Below are 12,982 nucleotides of genomic sequence, written 5' to 3' on the forward strand. Positions count from 1 at the left end.
TATATATGTTTAAAACATGTGTGTGTGTGTGTGTGTGTGTGTGTGTGTGTGTGTGTGTGTGCTTACCTGGCCTCTCGAAACTTTTTGAGCAAACTCGGTCTGTCCTGGTTCCTTCGTCTTCTGAACCATCGCTGCACTTGTCTTCCTGAAAAGCCGGTCTGCTGGGAAAGACTTGCTATTGAAGTCTGAGAATGGCACAAAGAGAAGAGATCCAATTTAAGTATTCAATTACCTGACCAAACACACAGCACACTACTCTGTCTTTTTAAAGTGGGTATGGGTGTGTTCAAACATGTACCTGTGTGGGGGTTTTGGTAATGTTACAATAGTAGGAATCCAATGTGGGGTTGTGAGGGACTTTGAGTCGCACTGTCTCTTTCACCCCGAGCAGAGAAGCCAGGGGTGTAGCCACTGTCCTGCAATCACAAAAAGGTTGTAAATATTAAAAGAAGATGAAATGTAGAGAATTTAAAGACAGTACAGGGTGCAATCATGGAAACCTTTTAATTTGTGAGAAATTAATTCAAATTTGAGGTAAACGAAGGATACAGACATAAAGGTAATAGACCTTATGTCTGTATGGAGTAAAAATAATGGATAAAGATAATACAATAAAATAATTCGAGGTCAGAGGTGACATACTGATGGGCAGACTAAAGGAGAAAGAAAGGGATGAGAAGACATCAATCAAAGGAAAAAGAGAAGAGACTGGGCATACAAATATTTAAATACGGGCGAAGCAAATGTTTGAATTAATAAGCAAAGACTTAGATGAGGGGCACAGATATTTAGTGACAGATGAACTGACCTTTCAAAGATCTGACGGATAATGAGGAATATAAGGGCGATGGGCAGCGCCACCCACAAGTCGTGGGCTTTGGCGTATACTCGTCCATCCCGATCCTCCAGGTCAGCCCAGCCCAGGCCCGCTGGAAACCAGCGCCGCTCCTGCCAGAACCACTCGCTCAGCCCCGACAGCATCCTGCAACACGGGAGACACAAGGAGTCAGCACCAACTCTATGTGTTTAGAAGGTTGTAAAGCTAAAGGCTCCAGACCCAAGATACACAAGTTCAAGAGGCAGAATCCACACCCAGAAAAATATGGTTCCACTTAAAATCTGAATTCACAAGCAGTCTATAGGTTTATTTAAGGGCTTTAGGCCAGCAGCTATGCAGGTCTGGCTATAGGGGACGACATCTGTCGTCTGTCCCAAGCTATTAAGAGAACTAGATGATGACACCAATGTTTCCCTCTGACTGGAGGCCTGCCTGGAGGTTTTTCCTAATGCATATAACAGAGCACAAGCAGCATGCTGGGAGTTCAGCTAAGGAGGCCCACGTGAGGGAGGAGAAATCAGACCAACAACTGAGCTTCGTGCTTTCCGCACCAGGACTTTCCTAAACTGTTGAGAGCAGCTGCGACTGTTCAGGGAGTACAGAGATGAACATTTCTGCTGCTAAGTTCAGGGAGTGGCAGAGAAAGAGAGTAAAAGGAGTGGCGGTAAGGGAGAACTAGTGGCTGAGAGATGTGAGTCATGATGCATCCATATGTGCAGAGCAGCAGAGATGCCCACACACTCCCCTTCTGCAGCTGTAAATGCCAGAGCCCTGTAACCGCTTCACTTACACTCTCATCCCCACCCTGCTGCTCCCCACAAGTAATCAAGAAGTATTCAGTATTTGGCCTGGAGAGCCATGTGCAATGCCCCCTCCCTCCCTTGACTTTATCTTCAAAATATGCAGCTGAAATTAGACTTGGATGTAAAGGTCTGGTATAGGTTTGCAGAAAGAGAAGCAGTGTGGTTCAAAACTTTGCTCAGGACTTCTAAACAAAGTAACAGTGTGCTTTATGTAAAAAGATTGAAATCCTTTTTACTTTCTAAACTTTAGGGTTGCAACACTGCTTTGCTGGATTCCAAAGGTGATTTCTTTACATTGACTTTCTTCTGACCAACAGACTAAAACCCCAAAGTATTCAGTTTACTTTCATAAAAAAAAAAAAAAAAACTGCAAATAGTCACATTTAAAAAGAGTATTGTGACTTAATTAATTATTATTTTGGTTTATCGAAAGACTTATCAAGATATCTCTTGAGCTTATATGTTGGTAACATTTTGATTTAAATCTGACCAAAGAATAAATTTGCCTGATATCAGACAGAATTGTCAACTCGCTTCACTCCGTCCACTCGAACTCGGTGGAATGGGCGGTTCTAAAGGTCTGGACGCAAAGAATAAGCCATATCGATTCAGAAATCTGATCAGATATTGATAACTGAGTGACTGTGGCTCAGTGGTGAGCAGGGTCGTCCTTCAATCGGCGGTTTGATCCCCGGCTCCGCCAGCCCATGTGGATGTGTCCTATGAATGGTTGATAATCCTGATGTGGCACCTTGCATGGTAGCTCCTCATCAGTGTGTGATTGATGTTATGTAGTGTTAAAGTGCTTTGAGTGGTCGGAAGACTAGTAAAGTGCTGTACGGGTCCATTTACCGTACTGGTTTTACAGACACGCGTCTGTATACCAAAAAAGTATTGAAGTCTGATACCCAGCCCTCATCTGTTTTTTTTAATTCAACTTATTCAGATCCGCTCTTGGTGTTTGACTCAAACCCTTCATTAACTTACAGATAAAACACATTGCTGCTCTGACACTGTCCATGAGACAATGCCATGCTTCACTGTGTTGGTTATTTTCCACATCATGTCATGTTAGTCATGGCCCCGTTTCCTGTTGCAACAGCACGGCTTTCCTCTCTCTCCCTGTGTCTCTCTCTCTTCCTGTCTCTCTCTCCCTGTCTCTCTCTCCTAACCACATGTGGTGGTGGATAGGAAGGGTGACATATATTTCCCAGATATTTTGCCAACTCTTCCACTTCAGTAGCACGACGTGTCCTTACAGATCTCATGCTCTGCTGAACAGCTTGTTTGTGTGCATGTTTGGCTTTGTAAGAAACAGTGTGATCTAACCAAAAACAGATCCCTAAATGAGCTTCTGAGCACAAATAAAATAGTTCAGGTAGACTCTGTTGACTTCTCGGCGTATTAAATGATTCTCGTTCATAACAACCGACTATAAAACGTTCATAAGTGTATTCATGCTAAACATACAAGCATGCACAGACAACAATAAACAATCATAGGGGAAACACTTGCAATTAAACAAGGGGAAAATATTTATATTTTGTATCGCTGTTGTGCGGAGGTGATTTAGGATTAGGGTTATTTATTTTAGGGTTTCTAGTTGAGATCATCTAGTGAATTCAGCATGTTAAGGCACAGCTTTCCTTACAACACATCCCATTGGCCCACTGGATCATATGACCAGACTCTGACCATTTCAAAGGTCCAATAAAAATAAAGGATGCCTCTGGCAGGGGAGGGAGAAAGGAAGTTCTCTCACTGTCTCCTCTCTCTTCCTCACTATATATATATATATATATATATATATATATATATATATATATATATATATATATATATATATATATATATAAATGACAAAGGATTTGGTGATTGTAAACACAGAAGAGAACTGTGGCTGGCAGACTATATAGTTCCAGATGTTATTGACAGGTTTCTCAGCTCAACCTGAATCCTGGGCTTACAAACTCACAATGCAGTTTCTCAACAAAAAAAGTAGATGAAATAAAGGTAACAGGCCTAAACAGGCCAACCTAAACAGTCCAGACAGGAATCTGGTACAGACTCCAGGAATATTTAGATAATGTAAACATACTGCCACTATACCAAGGGAGCGCATCACCTTTGACTCCGCATGGATTAATAACTTTGTATGGAGTTTTACAGTAACCTAACAGAACACTTTGTTTATCTGAATGATAGGAGACTGAGTCGACAAGAGGAACACAAGTCATGAGACAGTTGCAGTGAGTCACTGAAAACACTCCATCTATGTGCACATAACTACCCATTTACTCATATCCATCCATACTTAAGCCAGTTACTCAGAGCTGACTAATTCAAACCACAACTTTTTTAAATGACTAGGAGACGGACTGCTGGGACATCGTACACTTGAGAACTCAAAGTTGATCTCAGAACCTCAAGCTGGAAGGTTTGATAAGTCAGGGACATAACGGCACATCGATTACAAGCTCATATCACAACAGGTCATAAAAAAAGGGAAAATTACACTTAATCAGTCAGATAAGTAAGCAGGTCTGAATTATTTCATGGCCTTTAACTTTACAGTAGTTCAAATTAGATTTGAAATATTGTATGAACAGGGCAGAGACTTTGTGAGTACTGAAGTAAAGATCTGTCAGGGGCTGAACATGTTCAGATTCTTGTTTTCTTATTCTTTGATTAGATATTTCCTGAATGTTAGATTTTATTTTGACAACAATTAGTTTTTTTAGATGTATGAACTTAAGAGAAAATTCAGTTTTGGAAAATAAGACAAACTTTTTTTGTTTAAAAAGTTCTAGTGTTCGTCACTGTGAGGTAATGGAATAAGTACAATGAGGAATCAGTGCCAAAACTCAGGTATCATATTAGCACCAGTATAATAAGATTAGAAATAATACCCAGCTCTAAGCCTGACGTGTTGGGCGGATGATCGCACTGTAGTAATTATCTCTCAGTAATGCTGTTCACTACTGATGGGAAGAAGGATTTTTCTGCAAAAGCAACAATGAAGAAGATAATAAACCTGCAATGACACATTTTACTGATGACTCTGTTTTGTAAATTGACTTAGATATTGTAGTACAATTATGTAATGGGCCATCTTTCATAACAGAGCTGATAACATTTAAGGCATTTAATTAGTTAGTATGCTATTTGGTGTCTCATGAAGCTAAAAGGATTAGTCAATCAATGAATTTACAAAAGAAATTCAGCTACTGTGTTGTTTCAGTCATTTCAATATTCAATTAATAATTATATATATTCACTGTTTCCAGGTTCTCAAGAATGAATATTTCATGATTTCTCTGTCATACATGAAATATATTTAACTGAACACATTTGGAGATGGACTGTTTTTTGGATATGTTCCCCTATTCGAGTAAGTCACAGGGTAGATTCTATAATGGATGTTTTTCAGTATGTTCTTATATTTTATGGACCAAACAATTAACTGAGAAAATACATGGCTGACTATTTAATAATGAGAGTAATCTACTTGAATCCCTAGTTAAGTGCTGTATTACTGTACATGTACTGCTGTACATGCAATTTCAGCACTGATAAGATGGTAAATGTTAAGTATATCTACCTTCTTAACTGAGAACTTTCATTTCTTGTGGTCCAACATGCAGCCTCAGTTTGCATATCACAGCACAAACTATGAAATCCTCAATGTACATATTGTGAGATGAAGTGTCAGTTCAAGAGGCTGGCATTCTCTCTGCATACTGTTAATCAGCTTTAACTCGGGTCATGCATTGGACATTTTCAGGTTGAATCAGACACATCCTTCACATTTTACACGTTCCTCTGGATCTCGGTTTGACCCAAAACAGTCCATGGTAATTTGTGCTAAAGTGCAAGATACAGTGATTACGCAAACACTGAAATTGCGGAAATTGATATAATGCAAGTGGGAGCAAATGTCAAATCGTCCTAAAAGCAGAAAGACAGAAAAAAGACAGCCTGTGGCGATCCGTTTTATCACCGTTATCCAATCTTCATGTTTCTTGTATCCAAAAGATTACAAGAAAGTCAACTTCAATACATTTGACACTTATCTGTGCCCCTCATGAATTATTAATGGTGAGATATAATCAGTCTGCAGACTGATTTGAATAGGCCTGTATGGGAGGTGTGAAGGTAATATTGTCATGTTGATTTTCCTAAATTCTCACTGGATTCAGGCCCTTTATGCCCTTTGAGTAAGTACAGTTAGCTTGCCCAGAACAATTAGATGCCCCCTGGGTATATGTGTGGCTATTCTTTCTGTAGAGTCTCAGCTCTAAATGCTAATGATTCCTGTCTTCAACTGAATTACTGATTAGACAGTGAACAGAGCTGAAGAAGTATATGTTGTAATCATTGACAGATGATAGTTGAAGTTATGTTCTGTCCAGATTAAGGAGAGATAAACCAAAATCTAAAGATGTTGTCACATTCTGTGGAGCTAACATAATGTTTGACCTGTATGCAGAGCTTCCATCAATAAGAGGGTTTCTCTTTCTCGTGAATTATTCAGTAAGTCTTTCAAATTGACAATCACAGATAGTAAGTATGTATCTTGTAGTTTGGGGAACAATAACTGTCATCATTTATTAATATGCCAATCATCTTTTGGATGAATTGTTCTATTAAACTATGACCCTGACCCCAAAACATACACTTTACAATGATCAGAGACAAACTGCAAATCCTCACAATTGAGAAGCTGGAACAATCAAATGCTCAAATACTATGTTACTATCATGTCATAGATTTGCATTAAGCTGAGATGGTGATGTAGACAAATCTCATCTGTTTCAACATAACAACACTATTCCCATCCCATCATATTCATCAAGACTTCCTGTCGCTAAATCCAAACCCTATCTCAATTTAAGATATATGTATTATCATACAATCTCTGTCACTGTGGTGTTCATACAAGCCTAAACGTACCTATTCGATAAGGGAGACGTCAAAGCTAAGTGAAGACCACAATGGTAGCAGCAGGAGGGGACTGAGGGGGTCCCAAACTGAAACAAATTACTGTTATTAAAAACAAACACATATCATGTAAAATGGTCCACACATGCTCTCACCCGGAGCCTTTCTGTCTGTAAACCCGTGGTGTTGCCGGACTGTAGTTGTGCTGTGTGTGCTAATGTGATGCTAGTTAGCACACGTTAGAAACCGACCCACCACGGGGCCACGCGCCAGGCTGCCCCGTGTGTTCGTGCGGTCTTCATGTGATACAACCATCAACGGTACTACTGACTTTCATATAGCTAGCTTAGTTACGACAGTAACCCAACATTCACGTGTTGTTTTGCCATTAAAAAACTCCGCAGGGACACGTTTCTTATATTGTATTATTACCAGATTTCTAGATGATTGCGTGATGACGTCAGAGCGAAGTAAAGGATGGGAGCGTGCGCCCGCAGTTAACGCGAAGATACACGAATAACGTCGACTCTACGACATGAAAGTGAAACGGTACTTACTTTGGTCTTCGTCCTCGCAGTGAAGCGTGAAACACGGCTTGCGATTACAAAATATTCTTTTGTATTTTTCAACCAAGTCGTCCGACTCCCCACCTCGCGAGCTAACTAGCTAAAAACCTAACGGTCCTGTTGAGAGCAGCGTTTGGATCCAAGTTTAGCATCCGCTCATATTTGTACACCTTTCCATGGCGGACAAAGTTTGTTTCACCTCGTAATAACGACACTGGTGGGGAGCAAACACAGAAAAGTCCCCCAGATGGGAGAATGTGTGAGATACTGCAATGCGACCCCCACTGTAGCCCACCCACAAATGTTCAGTCTATTTCCCCCTTTACGTCGTCTCCCGGCCAACCGCCCCCTCTGGTGAGTCTCTGGGAGTCTGCGGGGTCTGTCCGGGTGTCGGGCCGGGCGGAGGCGGAGGACGGGCGGGCACGAGAGCGTAGTGAGAGGAGCCGACAGAAGGAGGAGTGAGAGGATAACGGAGAGGGAGGGAAGCGGATGACGACCGAGCACATTAGAGCGGCTGGCTGACACACTTGACTCGCACGCGCGCGCACACACATTTTGTTTCCGCTCGGATCAAAGTTCCCCCCCTCTCTCTGTTTAAATGAGAAATTAGTTCATTTTTGGCGGACCCCTGTTCTCTGGTCACAGACCGTCATTTTCTTTTATGTTTTCATGAATAATAACGCTGCTTCTTTTTCTCGGGTCACAGCGTTGGCCCCAGCTTTACTGGAGCTGACCTTTGACCTCATTGTTTTGCAAATCTCGCATAACCTACAAACTCCTAATATATCCACATCATCCACATTAGTTATTGATTGTTATAATTCTGTAGCATGGCAATATCATTATTTATTTGGGCTATTTGTCAACGTTTTGCCTTCCACAGAATCAAATTGTTTCTTTTGGTATTATTTAACTGCCCCTCACAGCCACTGGCCAACACCTACTTTTGTGATGAAACAGTGATGTCCCCTCAAAGTATCTCCTGCCTGGAGAAGTGCCGTTGGTGAGTTAATAAAAAGGTTATCATTCAAACATTCTGTACTTAATCTTTAAAAACAACAAGTGACTTTTTAACTTTTTAAACAAACAGACAAAATAATTTCCAAGTGTTTTCCTTTGCATGGCAGTGTAATGTTTGCATTGCCATTCCTTCAGCCACAGAGTCTATCGTGCTATCCTCGTGACCCATCATGAACTATAACAAAAAAAGAAGCTTATGATGAGTACATGCTGACCTTTCAAGATCTGACTAGCCTAGAGCCTGTAAAAGAGCTCAGCCCTGATAGTGACAGTTTGCATATTTACAACGGGTTCACACGGACAAGGTCAGTGAGGTGATATGCCCCTCATATGAAGGGGAGAGGCTACATTTGTGACCTGTAGGCCATATCATTGATGTTTCAAAGTCTGGGATGTAATTTTTATGATAACCTTTTTATTAACTCACCAAAACCTTTCTCCGGGCAGGAGATACTTTGAGGGGATATCATGAGATATTTTGAATGTCTCAGGGAGCCAACGAGTCAAGAATTCAAAACACATTAACCAACTGTTGTTGATTATAAAGAGTTTGTCATTAAAGTAGGTTGGAATTCAACTGTATAAGACAAAGGCTCTTCACATTGATGGAGTCCAATTGCCAAAGCTTTCATCTGTTGCTAACCTCAATCAATATTGTTATACACCTCATGATATCTTCTTATTGGATTTTGTATATGTAACTCTGTACTTATTCTTGACAATACAATTACATCTGAACAATCGGCATATATGTTTTCATCCTTTAGCTGTGTGTTCCGAGAGTAGAGCAATTCAAAAAGTTTGAAAACCACAGGGCATAAATACGCTATTATGTGGCCATCAAACTCAGTAATAATCTAAACGCTACTCATAATTTGACTTGTGCTCTTGCACATGTTCTTTCTCTTTTTTGGTAAATTGAACTATGATCAGCTCATCAAATGAAAAAACACGTGTGAAATCCCAAAGGGAGGAAAGTGTCCTGGATGCATGCTCACAGAGAAAAACGAATCCAGCATTTAATTCTGCTGATAAATAAGTAGCCAACTCCCATAAACGAATAGAGGAGATAACAAGCATCTGTTCATTTTGGATGGAAACACTGTCATTCTCTGGTACCGTGTTTTCTACTTATGCCCCCTTCTGGTCACAAGATGGATGTGCGCTCTCATTTCTGTGGCAATAAAGATTTGTGTAAATTAATTATTACAATATTTTTCCAACAGTCTCTTCACACATACACACTTAACAAATCACATTACGACATTTAGTATGATACTTTTTATTTTAACTTAAAAAGAGAGTGGATCAAAAACAAGATTCAATAAATTAGAAATAAATATAATTGCTGTAATAATTAATACATACATTATAATTACTCGATTGCAAGAGTCTGACAGAAACAGGCCCTCAAAAGGTTTTCTCTAGAAAATTCTAAAATCAAAATATTGCAACCCACTCAAACCCCTTCTCCCAATAAACAAAATAATTGATAAATTAGTAAATAAATAAAAAATAGCTCAAATATTAAAACCTCCCGAATAAAAGTGCAATCCCCCCCCCCCCCCAAGTTTCACCTAAAATCTAAGTAGAAATTTAAAATAGGTTAGTGATTTCCCATTTTACAATTTGGAATGTAATACCCCTTTATGAGGATGATAATGTTACTAGTGGTAATAATAATAATAATAATGATAATGATAATAATGGTAATAACAATAATGTCGCTGTGTCCTGTTCAGTGTTTATCTAAAGTAGTATTCTTTTTGCATTTTTTTCTTGTTTTTTAAATGCTGCTCTTTGTAAACTAAATTATTTACAGGTCATTCGGATTTCCTCCAAAGTCTCTCTCTAACCTACTCATTTAGTCATCTTTTTTTTAATTTTTTTAATTTTTTTTTATGAAACATCGGCCCCTCTATATTTGTCATGGAATAGACATGGTAGTGATATATCAGCATTTTTCATCAGTATCTTCCACACATGCTCGGTCTGAGTTGTCTTAACTGTACTAAACACCCTGTTGTCAAACTCCACACAGACCGTGGTCAAACCAAACTTTTGGTTGTATGGGTAAGTTTACCGACTGGTGTGAACCATGTGTATTTTGTGAGTGTCTGCAGGCGTGTGTGTGTGTGTGTGTGTGTGTGTGTGTGTGTGTGTGTGTGTGTGTGTGTGTGTGTGTGTGTGTGTGTGTGTGTGTGTGTGTGGTTGTGCACTTTATGTACATTTGTATATCAGCCTTGTACCGTTCGAGGTTCAGTGTTGCGAGCGCATGTGTATTCATGTGAGTGTGTGTCAGTGTGTTTGGCTGCACTCCCCGGACGCTCAAAGGTAGCAGACAGTCTGAAAGCGCTATGAACCCTGGGATTCCACCTCGGCTGGACTCTGAAAGGTCACCTGTGAGGGGATGGAGAGTTGGGGGGCAGAGGGAGTGATACAGAAACAAGGAGGGAGGGACAGAGAAGGAAGAAGAACATGTTAGAGAGCAGAGTTAAAAAAAATACACTGGAGTTCCATGTTTCTGTCTGATCTTTACATCTTATCAAACATGCTGCTCCCATCAAACAAAACTCTTGTCGGCACGACCTGAACTGCTTTCATACGTCTGGCAGCAAACTGCACCTAAGGATGCTCCTAGCTTGTCTTTGTTTCAGTTTCATCACGGTGAGTTAAAACAAGAAGGCATCATTCACAGTTGTAAAGCTTTGTCTTTCAACAGCAATAAATCATGGTGCTTCAACACATACACACACAGTGTCTGGATCATGCAACTCAATACAGTGAAAAAAAACGTTATTTGTGTGATCACTTGTGTGATTGGAGGTGTGTGTCTGGGTGTATGCATGTGTGCGCATGTTTGTAAAGCTCCATTTGTGTTTATGTGTGTGACCTATGAGCATGTGCCTTGGATCATGGCAAGCAAACACTACTACCGTCATGCATCACTCTCTGGCATTTGCAGTATAGAAATTCTGGGTGATAATTGGTATCTGACGGATGTAGGGACATAGTGGTAGGTGTCCACACGGATTTGTTATATAAAACTTTGTCTAGAAATAGAAATAGGATCCTTTATTTATAATGTGTGCTGCCTTGTGACAGTGCGTCCACACACTGGTCTGAAAGCAGCTACACATTGTCTCCTCTTTGGTTAAGGTTGGGGTTTGTGGAGGATTGAATTTACCTCAAACTAAATATAACCTATGTTCTCTCTTTATTATATTTCTCCCAGAATTCCTATAGTTGAGGGCTGTTCTCCAATAAGCAAGAGGCACTTTTTTCCTCACCATAACAACCACATACCCTTTACCTCAAAACACGAGCTAGAAGGATAGAGAGAGAAGGTTGGGAAGAGGAGAAGCGAAGACAGGATTTCACAGAGAAAAGGGGGGACAAGTAGGAGAAGAAAAGTGGACCAAATGAGAAGGAGGAGGGGAGCAGTGAAGGGGAAGGGAGGAAACACCACAAATGCACTGATAGAAGATGTAAAAGAGACCAAGAAAGAGAAACAAAGGAGCAAAGAACTAAAGTGCCACATCAAACAGTGCAACAAATCAGAATCCAGGAATATAAAACTCAGCCTATCAGAGTACAGCTCAACAAAATGCATGCTCGCCCAAAAATAGTGTGCTTTTGTCATATAACTTTTCATTTCCATTCTCTCCATCCTAACCTGTGTGGCCCATTTGGACCAGTTTGTAGCCATATTTAAACTTCTATGTTCAGTACTGCATAATGATTTCATGGCCTCTTGTCCGACATGGCCTGTCATTGTTGTATGTTGCATAATATCATAATAACATGTTGCTTTTTCCATTTAAATCATGTCATGTTTTGCAGTAAACTGTAATGCGGTTCTACATTTCTCCACCAGTCCACTACGGAAACCTCTGGAAAACTCCTCTTTGCGGACACCAGTACAACAAGGATGATGCACTCCTGCTTTACACACTAACAGTGTAAAACAGACACATTACCCAAACGATTTGTTCAAATAATAATGACACCAAACAGAACACTACAGAAACTGATCAAAAACAAAGCTGCAAAAGAAATAACAAGCGTTGCTGTAGAATTTATCAAATGACTATACAATTAATAAGTGTATCAAATATCCAATTAAATCAATTGATTCTGAGTACAATCCTGGCTATTGACAGTTATTGATCAGTATGTGCACAGGTCAATACAAAATAAAGTCACAATGCACCAAACACAGTCTGTGGTCACTACAGCAACAGGACATGCAGGTCAACGCATGGCTGGTTGCTCGAGGTGACAGAACAAAAATTGCCAAGGGCAACCAACACAGGCAATCAATCGCCACAGCAACCCAAACACAGGCCAACCAATCAACTTACAACAATGCGAGAGGAAGGGGGGGTCAGGGCTTTATCGGTCACTAGGCAACCATTGCCATAGCGATGGGGTCCTCGTGAATTATGATTGGACGGAAGGATCTTGGGTGAAGTAAAGTTGCCGTTTCAGGAAAAGATCAAAACAGCAGGAAAGAAAATAAATAAGATTGTGAAAGAAAATAAAAAGGAAAACAATGTTTTAGTATTTTCACTTTTCCTGAGTTGTTTTCATATGAGTAACCCAAGGTATATTCACTGCTATGTCATGTTAAGCTCGTTCCTTGTTAACTTACTACCATCAATTAGCATTGCAGTGTCAAAGCTAACGCTACCTTTTCTAGGTTTTTCTTTTCTCTCTAACCTAATTTCGCTCTTTGGCTCCCCCAACACCTCGCCACCTCCTCACCTCCACCTCACCTCTCTCTATGTCTTCCTCCTCCTCTCAGTCGTCAC

General features: G+C 40.2%; 1 protein-coding gene across 1 annotated transcript in view; it reads right to left on the reverse strand.

Annotated features, from left to right (window-relative positions):
- The window catches only part of cers2b (ceramide synthase 2b), a gene marked incomplete at its 5' end in the record, with an annotated part of 6,264 nt that extends 5,283 nt beyond the window's left edge, over nt 1–981 (reverse strand). The window contains 3 exons of the mRNA XM_079226904.1: nt 67–185; nt 299–416; nt 809–981. Of these exons, the coding sequence (XP_079083030.1) occupies nt 67–185; nt 299–416; nt 809–981 (410 nt within the window). The remainder of the gene's footprint in view (nt 1–66; nt 186–298; nt 417–808) is intronic.
- Nucleotides 982–12,982: the final 12,001 nt, after the last annotated feature.

Source organism: Taurulus bubalis, assembly GCF_910589615.1.
Source record: "Taurulus bubalis genome assembly, chromosome: 12".
Classification (NCBI taxonomy): Eukaryota; Metazoa; Chordata; class Actinopteri; order Perciformes; family Cottidae; genus Taurulus; species Taurulus bubalis.